The sequence below is a fragment of the Perognathus longimembris genome, chromosome 15 (genome assembly GCF_023159225.1).
Source record: "Perognathus longimembris pacificus isolate PPM17 chromosome 15, ASM2315922v1, whole genome shotgun sequence".
In the NCBI taxonomy this organism is placed as follows: Eukaryota; Metazoa; Chordata; class Mammalia; order Rodentia; family Heteromyidae; genus Perognathus; species Perognathus longimembris.
This window is the reverse complement of record NC_063175.1, coordinates 39,375,875-39,388,144: the sequence shown is the minus strand read 5'-3', so window position 1 is coordinate 39,388,144 and position 12,270 is coordinate 39,375,875. Positions and strand designations below refer to the sequence as shown.

The following is a 12,270-nucleotide window of genomic DNA, read 5'->3' as shown; positions in this document are numbered from 1 at the left end:
AAGCAGTTCCTACTGTCAAACCAATCACATACGTAGTTCAAGGGGAACCACCTCGTCTTCCTTTCCTTTTAATTTTTTAAACATGGTCCCTTTATATAACCCAAATTGGCCTTGATTTCATGATCCATCTGCTTTAGCCTTTTGAGTAGTGAGATTATAGTTGTGTGCCAGTGTACCTGACTGGAAAACCCATTTTGAACTGTAAAAATGGAATGTTTCTTGGAGCTATCCAATTACTTTGTGTTTATGAATGTAATAACTCATTACTACGTTCTCTAATAAAAGTCATGGACATCTTTTATTCTCTTAGTAGAGTGATTAGATACTGTCCCAGGACAGAAAATTTCATCTTAAGCTCACTGCTAACAAAGATGCATAAGGTAGGGACGAGGTAACAAACAGTACAAGAAATGTATCCAATGCCTAATGTATGAAACTGTAACCTCTCTGTAATTCAGTTTGATAATAAAAAATACATATATTTAAAAAAAGATGCATAAGGTTAAACTGGCAGATCACTTAACTGCATTTCTGTTTTCTCATTTTAAGAAGTGAGTGTTGTATCAGAAAATGTTAACATTTTATCTCATGTGGTTGTATATGCCTGTACTCCCAGCACTCAGGAGACTGAGACAAGAAGATCCCAAGTATCATAACTTTCATAATGAAACTCTCTTTCAAAAATACACACATACATGCACACACATACATACACACATACATAGTCATCATATACATATATATATGTATATATATTTAACTTCTAACATTTGGCACAGTTTTGCCAAATTCGGAGGTTTCATGGGCTAGGATTTTTAAAGCTGCCAGTGATTTCTGAATTTTACTTTTCCAGATTGCGTGGTTCTTCTGTAATGGTTAGGTTTGTGACCAATACTACCAAAGAGAGCAAGCAAGATTTATTGGAAAGGTTGAAGAAATTGGAGTTTGATATCTCTGAGGATGAAATATTCACTTCTCTGACTGCAGCAAGAAGTTTAGTGGAGCAGAAACAAGTTAGACCTATGCTGCTGGTTGATGATCGGGCCTTACCTGATTTTAAAGGTAGGAGAATATTGGAAAGTTTCAAAAATAAGCTCTTCACATCTTCATATGAGAGGTGTGTATTCCACTCAGTTTGGTGGTGTGTCCAAGTGGGAGGTTGAGACAGAAGGATTACAAGTTTAAGGCCGGTCTGAACTACACAGGCCAGCTTTAGCTACATAGTGAGACCCTATCTCAAAAAAGCAAAAACAAAACAAAAAAAGGAAACTAAAATTTTTATTCTGATTTTCCTTTGTTATTATTGAAATGGTCTACAGTACTGATAGTGTGAATCTGAATTGGTATTTCTTAAACCTGTTTTGACTACCATACACAGTAAGGGAAACACATAACATAGTAACCCAATACATATGTGTATGTGTGTTTACACAGTTTCAACAATATTTACCCCTACTATATGATATATGTATGTTCTGTTTTCTATTTGGTTTGCCTGCTTGTTTGATTTTTGATGCTGTAGAGCCCTCCAAATCAGTTTCATATTCTGCCATGAGCCACGAGTTTGAATAAAACTCAGTGGAGAATTACAACACTCAATCTAGAAGCTATGCTTTAACTTGATTAAATGAAATAAAACTAGGCCACCTTAAATATAGATGTTATCTGGATAGTGTGAATATTTACAAGGAATGTAAAAATATTTTGCAGTGAAGACAAAATAAGAATAAAGAGAAAATAAAATTGTGTTTTCTTTGAAAAAAATAACTATAGGATAGTGTCATAATTTTATGGAGGTTTGCCATAGTTCCTTTTTTTGGTAAATGATACTCCAAGTGCAATGACACAATATACAAAAATGAATACAAATATATATAAAGTCATGTGTTAACTTTACTGGTTTGACAGGACTCCTAAGCTTATGCTAATAGGAAATATAACAGTGTATCAGTCATAATTTGGCTGAGTTAAATAAAAAAATACATGTATTAGAAGGATCTAAGTGCTGATGGAACTATAACATAACACCGTTTTTATAATAAAGAATTTGGTAGTAGCTAGCAAAATTACATATGAAGTATCATCTGTAGGAATATTTCTGAGATGGAGTTACAAAGCTACACAATGCCATATGAACAAGGCTATTCATTACAGCTTTATTTGTAATGACAAAAAGATTAGAAACAACCCAAATGTTCACTGAATAGACTGTCTGAATAAACTCTGATGTATCCACAAAATGGAGTGATTTGAAACTGGAAAGCAAGTAATAATAAAGAATTCTGTCTCTTGATAAGAGTAATCCTCTTAAAATAGATTAATTGGAACTATGAAGTATACATAGTCTTAACACATTTGCAAAATATTGATGGTGTGAAAGCTTGATGTTAGGTGTATTGGGGCTCATAAAACTAGTCTTTCTACTTTTATACAGCTTTGGAAATTTCTCTTAAAAGATTTATTTGGGTGAGTGGAAAGCTGGAAAGTTCGTCTTCAGGACTGTGCAGCCAGGAACAATGTGTACGGTCACCCACAGAACTGATCTTATGCAGTTCCTCTCTCTGCTCATTACTGACCTCTAGCTGGGTCTATTGATGCCATAGGCATTGCTCTGGGAATCTGGCATAATTGGTAGTCACTTACTCAGGACTGGTTCTCCCTACTTTTTTATTTTGTATTATTGTCCCCAGTTCAGATCCCTGAATAAAAGTGTCTGATTGACAGAGCCTCAATCTTATGCCAGTACCCTTAGCTGCAAGGAAGCCTAGAAAACATACCTTTGTTCTGTGAGGCTGAGCTGTGCCCTGAGCATGCTATAAGGAATAGTGAGTTCTTTATGAGAATGGCATGCAGAAACTAGGCAACAAAAAATGACAAACATATCTCTAATCAAGATAGTGTTGTTTCTATGTGAGTTAAAGAAATGAAAAATAATTTTAACTGGATTTTTCTCTTTTTGACTTTAGTTGAAGGATATTAAGATTCCTGTAGTTTCCATGTAAATTGGAACCAAATCCTTATTCTGAGAGAATTTTTTGTCATTCAGTCTAGAATTATACTTGCAACATCTTTATATATATGAAAAGACCCAAAACGATGGATTTTTTTCTGGGAGTGGAAATATCTTTGTTAATGTTGAATATTTTTGTTCTATTGGCACATACATATAATAAAAAGAATACTAAAAACCTTCAGCATCCAATAGTTTTAGTTTTTCCTCCAACAAATATACCAATTACCCAATCCTCATGGAAACTAGTAAAAAAAATTGAAAAACTTGGGCATCCATAGTCAATAAGAGACAGACAGGAATTGTCATGTAGATAATCCACAGAACTTTTCATCAGACTTCACAGTTGTGATGGGTAATGTGCTTGCTTGGTTGTCCTATCTAAAGTCCTATTATCAGATGGAACATTCCTCAAAACAATAAAAGCCATATACAACAGACCAACTGCTAATATCATATTAAATGGAGAGAAACTTAAGTCATTCCCCCTAAAATCAGGAACAAGACAAGGATGCCCACTCTCCCCACTTCTGTTCAACATAGTGCTGGAATCCCTAGCCATAGCAATAAGGCAAGAGGAGGACATCAAAGGGATCCACACCGGCAAGGAAGAAATCAAGTTATCCCTATTCGCAGACGACATGATCTTGTATCTGAAGGACCCAAAAACCTCAGTACCCAAACTCCTACACCTAATAAACCAATTTGGCAAAGTAGCAGGATATAAAATCAACCCACAAAAGTCAGCAGCTTTTCTGTACACCAGCAATAGACAAACAGAAAAGGAAATTATGGAAACAATTCCATTTACAGTAGCCAAAAAAAGAATAAAGTACCTAGGGATCAACTTAACCAAGGACGTGACGGACCTATTCAATGAAAACTACAAAAATCTAATAAGGGAAATCAAAGAAGACACAAGGAGATGGAAAGACCTCCCATGCTCATGGGTAGGCAGAATCAATATAGTGAAAATGGCCATATTGCCCAAATTGTTATACAAATTCAATGCAATACCTATCAAAATCCCAGCCACATTCTTCACTGAAATAGAGAAACCAATCCATAAATTCATATGGAACAGCAAAAAACCTAGAATAGCCAAAGCAATTCTAGGCAAAAAAAGCAATGCAGGAGGTATCACAATACCTGACTTCAAGATCTACTACAAGGCCATCATAACAAAAACAGCATGGTATTGGTATAAAAACAGATCGGAAGACCAATGGATTAGAACTGAAGACCCAGAAATAAAACCGCACTCTTACAGCCAACTGATATTCGACAAAGGAGCTAAAGATATACAATGGAATAAACATAGCCTCTTCAACTACTGGTGCTGGGAGAACTGGGCAGCCATATGCAGAAAACTCAAAGTAGACCCAAGCCTATCACCATGCACCAAGATCAACTCAAAATGGATCAAGGACCTCAACATCAGACCTGAATCCTTGAAACTACTGAAGGACAGAGTAGGAAAGACACTAGAACTTATAGGCACAGGAAGGAATTTCCTGAATAGAGTCCCAGGGGCACAACAAATAGGAGAAAGACTCGACAAATGGGACTACTACAAATTAAAAAGTTTCTGCACAGCTAAGGACATAGCCACCAAAATAGAAAGACAGCCAACGATATGGGAAAGGATATTTACCAGCACAGCAACAGACAAAGGCCTGATATCGGTCATCTACAGAGAACTCAAAAAACTAAGCCCCTCCAAGCCCAATAAACCTATTAGGAAATGGGCAAAAGAGCTAAAGAGAGACTTCTCAAGAGAAGATATAAAAATGGCAAAGAAACATATGAGGAAATGCTCAACATCCCTGCTAGTAAAGGAAATGCAAATAAAAACAACCCTGAGATACCACCTCACCCCAGTTAGAATGGCCTATACTCTGAACTCAGGAAACAACAAATGCTGGAGGGGCTGTGGGGAAAGAGGAACCCTTCTCCATTGTTGGTGGGAGTGCAAATTAGTACAACCACTTTGGAGAACAGTATGGAGGTTTCTCAAAAAGCTCAATATAGACCTACCCTATGACCCAGCCATACCACTCCTAGGCATCTATCCTAAACAGCAAAATCCAAGATATCAAAAAGGCATTTGTACTACCATGTTTATCGCGACACAATTCACAATAGCTAAAATATGGAAACAACCCAGATGCCCCTCCACAGACGAATGGATCCAAAAAATATGGTACTTATACACAATGGAATACTACATAGCGATTAGGAATGGTGAAATATTGTTATTTGCAGGGAAATGGTCGGAACTCGAACAAATAATGTTGAGTGAGACAAGCCTAGAACACAGAAAACAAAGGGGCATGATCTCCCTGATATATGACTGTTAACAAAGGGAGACGGAGAGACAGTAGAGACCAAGTCTGTGAATACTGTATATGTTCTTGATACATTGTATATTGCATATATGTCAACCTGACCTAGACAAGGGATAGAAAAACAGGTTGTAAGATATCATAAGAAATGTACACACTGCCCTACTATGTAACTGCACCCTCTTTGCACAACACCTTGTAAAAAAATTTATGTCCAATTAATAAAAAAATAAATAAATAAATAAAGTCCTATTATCAGATACTAGGCCTTAAAACTGTAGAACCTGCAGTTTTTCCATGTTTATCGTTAGTGTGTTAACATCAACTTTGTCAATTAGAAAGTCTAATTTCCCTTGTCTTGTAGAGTCTCAGTCCCTCATCAGTTGCTATTGATCTGGTAGCTCATAGGGAACTCATGATTCTCCTCCTTGATTGTAATCAGTAAAGCATTTCAAAGTTAGAAATTACTTGTTTGACAATCATCAATTTACAATTTTCAGTTCTCATTTTCTAGTTATAGAGTAGCTGTAAGAACATGTACATAGAATATGGAAAATTAGCAGACCCTCTCCCCTAACCCTCTACTCTTACATTTCCAAAGTAAACTGAGAAAGATAATCTCTTGAACTTTTAGTTATTGCTATAACAAAAAAGTGTACTCAATTTGACCATTTTGTTATAAAATGTGACATTGCTTTTTATTGCCTTAAAAAAAAAAAAACAATTGCATTTGTTCTATTCCTAGGAATCCAGACAAGTGATCCTAATGCTGTGGTCATAGGCTTGGCTCCAGAACATTTTCATTATCAAATTCTGAATCAAGCATTCCGGTAAATCTAGCTACTTCTTTTTTTGCCACTTAAGTTGTTACTTTACTTTCTGGGTATGTAGATTATACACAAGGAAAGAAATCTTCAAAATCACTTTAAGATTGTCATCAAATAATATTGTTTACTACCTTGACTTCATTTTTTTAAATGATTGGTATGTTAAAATGGGATTATCAGTGGGTTTTTCTGATTCTTAGAATTAGTACTTTGGAGCAGAAATTCATAATAAAATTGCTGGTGTTAAATCTATCAGTAAAAAGACAGACAAAAAGAAATAAAGCTAGCACTAATATCTTGTATTATTCCTCCTGTGGTTCTCCATTGACAATGTTGATCTCTAAATGAAGTAGCATCCAGGCTAATCTACTAACAACAATGAATGTGTGCCGCGCTCCACTGAGAGTCCAAACTGTAGAAAGAGTTGCACATTTGACTACACTTCCAAATAAATTATCCTGTGAGCCATCATAGTATTTTACACCAGACTAATGACAGGAGAGGTAAAGATATTCCCACAACTTGCTAGATAATTGGGTTAGAGGATGAAGAAGAAATAGAGAACATTTTTAGTATTTAGCAAATTGTTAGTATTTTTTTTATTTAGTGCTATACAAACCATTTTTCTCACAAGTACAAGAATCAGTAAGAATCAATCTAAAGTACTTTATCTAGAATTTATTTCTTGATATATATGTCCTAGAATCAGAATATTTACAGGAATCTTTAAAAACAATATCAGGTTCATACATGTGGCCACATTGTTGTCTATCTTGAAGATGGCTGTCTTCACAGAAAATCTATGTGGCCAGAAATAGCACTTTGAAGACAGCCACCTTTTCATTGCATGCGTAGTTAGCTTAGATCCCTGGTTATTGGAAACCACAACTACTTAATGGACTTTCATTTGTGACTCACTGTGATACCTTTGTTTAAAATTCATTTCCCTTGGTTATTGCATGGGCATCCTCTGCTCTGTCACATTACTTAAAAGTGTTCTTTGGAGTATATGATACTAAAATTCCTTTGGTTTCATCTTAATTCAATTACCCTGCTTTAAGTTTCTTAGGAATAGTATCTTATTTGCTCCCATATGGCCTACAAGTATACCAAAGTCAGTATTCATTTGAACTAGTAGTATTCTTACTTCTGAATTTAGGGGCTGGGGATATGGCCTAGTGGCAAGAGTGCTTGCCTCATATACTTGAAGCCCTGGGTTTGATTCCCCAGCACCACATATACAGAAAATGGCCAGAAGTGGCGCTGTGACTCAAGTAGCAGAGTGCTAGCCTTGAGCAAAAAGAAGCCAGGGACAGTGCTCAGGCCCTGAGTCCAAGGCCCAGGACTGGCAAAAAAATAAAATAAATTACTTCTGAATTTACCCCTATTCCCTTTTCTTCATTATTTTAGCCACAGAATTCAAGGAGAATGTATTGATTGATTTTTAGCTAGTAATTTGGGAAGAACATATTTAATAGGAAATTGGAGGTCTCTTAGATGAATACTAGACTCACAGTAATAAAATTCTATGTTGACATAATACTGACTTGGTAATTGCTCGGATGCTGTCTAATTAGTACACTTTCCTAACCACATTGATTCTTTTAAACCTGACATTTTAAAGCATTACAGTGCACTTATAAGTCAACTCCAATTTCACAAATGCATTTAACAGCTGGATGGAGAGTTAACAAGGATTTTAGGTCTTGCCCTTGTTTGCATATTGATGTTTCCACAGAGACTTATGCCTTCCATCTAGTGACTGCAGCTGTCTGGATTGTATATGGCAAATATAGACATCTCAAATGAACCTCCGATTAAATTACTATTCAGGTTGATAATGAGAATAAACGTTGGATGTTGAAGACCATTGCATAGCTTCCATGAGTGCCAGTTTCAGGGGCATGTTGCATCAAGGAAAATACCGTCTTTATATTACATTGGTTCTTATTTACTGTTTTTAATGAAGTGGCCCCCCCTAAAATTCACAGTACATGTACATATGTATTTCATGCGTAAATAAAATTTACAATGATTTTAATAAATTCATAAAAGGACATGAACTAGTTATAAAGAATGAATATGAATATTATTTGCAGTTGTATTACTTAAAACATTCAAGCTTTAACATCATTGGTAGCTTTTTTCTTTTATATTACACTAAAATAATTTTTTAAAAATGATATAATGAATTCTAATATACATACCTATCATCTATTAGGACCCTTAGGTAATGGAATTGTGAATATAGTTTTCCCTTTTTTTAATCTCTGTATTTGAAGTACATACATAGGTCTCCTAAGCAGTATATAGTATTATTTTTGCATGTTTTTATCACTTACATTCAGTTTGCTTTCTTCCCTAGAGAAAAAGTATGATTCATCAATATAAATACCTATAGATTTAGTTCCTTGATTTTCACAGCAGTATTTCTAGCTTATTTAGTTTTTAGGTTGTTGTTGTTTTTTGTAATTTTGACCAGAGGTAGAAACACAGAATTTAAGCATTTAAGTAATGGGCACGTTATAATTACATTTGATGATTAGTATTAGAAGAAAGATTATGTAGGCAAACAGACCACATAATAATCTAACCTGAACTTACTATTAACAAGAGTAAACAATAACTAATCACAAAATAATATGCCTCGTGGTAAGATTTAAATGCTCAAAAATGAATTAACTAAGAATCACCTAAATTCTTCCACCTAGAGAGAATCGTAGTTAATGTTTTGTTTAGCACATTGCTACTTGTATTCTATGTGCCTACATGTACAAAAATGAACATTTAAATCCTATATGTAATGTGGGGTAATTTACTTTTTTTAATGTAACAATAGGGTTAGAGAGGTGGCTCAAGGGTCAGAGTGCTTGCCCAGCAAGTACAAAGCTCTTGAATTCAAACCCAGTACCACCAAAAATTTGAAAACAAACAGAAAAACCTAACAAATAAATTAGATTCAGTATTCTTTTTTATATTCCTAAATACTCTGAAATACATTCAAGTGCTATATCATGCCCTACTTTAACAAACAATAAATTGTTATACCTTTTGTTCCCAGTTGACAGCTGTTTTCAGGCTTTTGAAGTTAAACTTCTGATAATATGTTTGTGAACAATATTAATATCTTTTCCTTACTATTACTACTACTACTTCTCTCCTCCTCCTTTTTTTAAGAAGCCTAGTTGCTGCTGGGTGCTGGTGGCTCACACCTGTAATCCTAGCTACTCAGGAGGCTGAGATCTGAGAATCATGGTTCAAAGCCAACCAGGGCAGGAAAATTCATGAGCCTCTTATCTCCAATTAGCCAGCAAAAAAGGCCAGAAGTGGAGCTGTGGTTCAAGTGGTAGAGTGCTAGCCTTGAGGAAAAAAGTTCAGGTATAGCACCCATACCCTGAGTTTCATCCCCAGAACCGTTTTTCCCCACCCCTCATCCCCCCAAAAAGAACATACTTGTCAACTCAAAGGAAAACTATTTTTAGAGAAAAACTATATGGAGTTGTTTAACCTAGAAAAAGTTTGAAGTTCGTGTTTTGATTTTTATTCCTTCCCCCCCCCCCCCTAAATTAAGAGCAACTGCTAGCCAGCTTCTTGAGGAGCTTAGGAAGATGTTGTTACACATAGAGGAAGCTCATTTAAGAATAATGTTTGAAGGGGCTGGGAATATGGCATAGTGGTACAGGGCTTGCCTTGCATACATGAAGCCCTGGGTTCAATTCCTCAGCACCACATATACAAAAAAAAGCTGGAAGTGGCACTGTGGCTCAAGTGGTAGAGTGCTAGCCTTGAGCAAAAAAGAAGCCAGGGACAGTGCTCAGGCACTGAGTTCAAGCCACAGGACTGGCAAAAAACAAAACAAGAATAATGTTTTGAAGCTTTGTTAATGTCCATCCTTCCTATTGTTATAGGGTCTGAGGGTCCCTCCAGTGTATTTCAGTGACAGACTTTGGTATTTTTTGTTTTTGTGGGGAAGAGATTCTTATCATAATGGTTTCTGTTGACTGTTAGATTGCTTGCTTGGGGACATATCATTTTAACGAAAAAAGAATGCTTATTACTCCAGTATAATTTTTTTAGTAAAGAAAGAAGAGAAAGGGAGAAAAGAGTCAACAATAAGAGCCTCTTATTACTGAATTTGTATAGTAACTTCTGAAATCTTTTCCAAGTATTGTAGAGCCCAGGGCACCAGGAATTTCATAACTGTGGCAGCAAGGTCAAATTTCAAATGTTTCTGATTGTTATTTTAATCTTCTTAAAGTCCAGAAATAAAAGTATAAAAAAACTTTTGATATGAGTAATTTACATAATTCAAGTTATATAAATCATTCCTTTTGTATAGGCAGATGAAGAAACTTATGCACAAATTTGAAAATCAGAATACAGAACTGGGTTGAATTTTCAAATTTCTGCCATTATTTTGTAATTTGGGGATTTCCTTTTATGATCAAAGCAACTCTTGCTACTTGAGTTTCAGGGAAGTAAGCCACAAAAATAAATCTGTTAGTAACTTTTCTAAATTAAGGCATAACATGCACAGTGAATATTATGAAACCCCCACAATATTCACAGTAAAGAACAACTGCTCTGGCTTCTGTTAGTATTGCCAGTTCTTGATCTTGAATGAAATCTTATAATTGCCGCATGTTTTTATGTGTTTGAGATTGACCCAAGTTGTCATATATGTCAATACTTCACTTTTTGTTTTATGTGTTTTATGTCATTGTGTAGTAGTTTATGAATTTTTCACAATTCTGCTGTTAGTGGGCTTCCAGTTTTACTGATGTGAGTAAATAAACTTTAAACATCCTTCTACATATCTTTGGAGAACATATACATTCAGTTCTCTTGGGTATAAACCTAAAACTTGCTAGATAAAAGGTAATTGGTTAGCTTTCTAAACATTACTAACCAGTTTTCTAAAGTGACTATACTAAGTCATACATTCTTGGCTAGCTACAAATGAGAGTTCAAAGTTTTCATACTTATTGACCATTGGATATTTACTTCTGCGATGTACTCATGAAAATCTTTCACCTTTTCCGATTGGGTTGTTATTTTTTATGACTTGTAGGTTTTTTAATGTGTTTTGTGGGCAAGTCTTTGGTTCTATATATATACTGCACATGTTACACCTATCTGTGGCTAGTCTTTTCACTCTATTCATGTATAAGAACATGAAGTTCTTGATTTTGTTTTTTGTCTTTTGTTTGTTTGTTTTTGCCAGGCCTGGGGCTTGAACTCAGGGCCTGAGCGCTGTCCCTGGCTTCTTTTTGCTCAAGGCTAGCACTCTACCACTTGAGCCACAGCACTACTTCCATCTTTTTCTATATATGTGGTGCTAAGGAATTGAACCCAGGGCTTCATGTATAGGAGGCGAGCACTTTACCACTAGGCCATATTCCCAGCCCAGTTATTGATTTTGAGTCTAATTTGTCAGCATTTTGTTTTGTCTCATCCAAGAAATCTTTTGTCTCCCAAGGACATGAAGATACTATGGTTTCTCCTGTAAGCCTTATTGTCTTGCCTTTAACAATTAGACCTACTTGAATAATTATGAATTCTTTCTTTTCCAGAGAGGACTCTAACTGCTAAGAGTTCTTTTTTTTTCTACTACTATTCAACTGTTCCAAAAATATTTATTACAGAGCTGGGGATATGGCCTAGTGGCAAGAGTGCCTGCCTCCTATACATGAGGCCCTGGGTTCAATTCCCCAGCACCACATATACAAAAAATGGCCAGAAGTGGCGCTGTGGCTCAAGTGGCAGAGTGCTAGCCTTGAGCAAAAAGAAGCCAGGGACAGTGCTCAGGCCCTGAGTCCAAGCCCCAGGACTGGCCAAAAAAAAAAAAAAATATAAAAAAAAAAAATATATATATATATATTTATTTATTTATTACAAAGATGTATTAATCTTCCTCTGAATTAAGACTTGTGCTCTTGACATAAATCAAGTGACTATACATAAGGCTTTGTTTCTAGAGCAACTTTATTTTTCTTTAAGATTATCTAAGCTATTCGTTCTTTGAGTTTTCATATGCATTTTGGAATCAGAATTTTAAAATGTTCATGTAAAGGGCCTGCCCTACATT

The 12,270-nt window shown here is 35.5% G+C and overlaps 1 protein-coding gene across 2 annotated transcripts in view; it reads left to right on the top strand.

The window, feature by feature from the left end:
- Hdhd2 (haloacid dehalogenase like hydrolase domain containing 2) overlaps positions 1-12,270 on the top strand; it is a 32,420-nt gene that overhangs the window by 9,695 nt on the left and 10,455 nt on the right. For both annotated transcript variants that reach the window (XM_048363137.1, XM_048363136.1), the window contains exons 3-4: positions 854-1,062; positions 6,101-6,185. In XM_048363137.1, the coding sequence (XP_048219094.1) occupies positions 854-1,062; positions 6,101-6,185 (294 nt within the window). The remainder of the gene's footprint in view (positions 1-853; positions 1,063-6,100; positions 6,186-12,270) is intronic.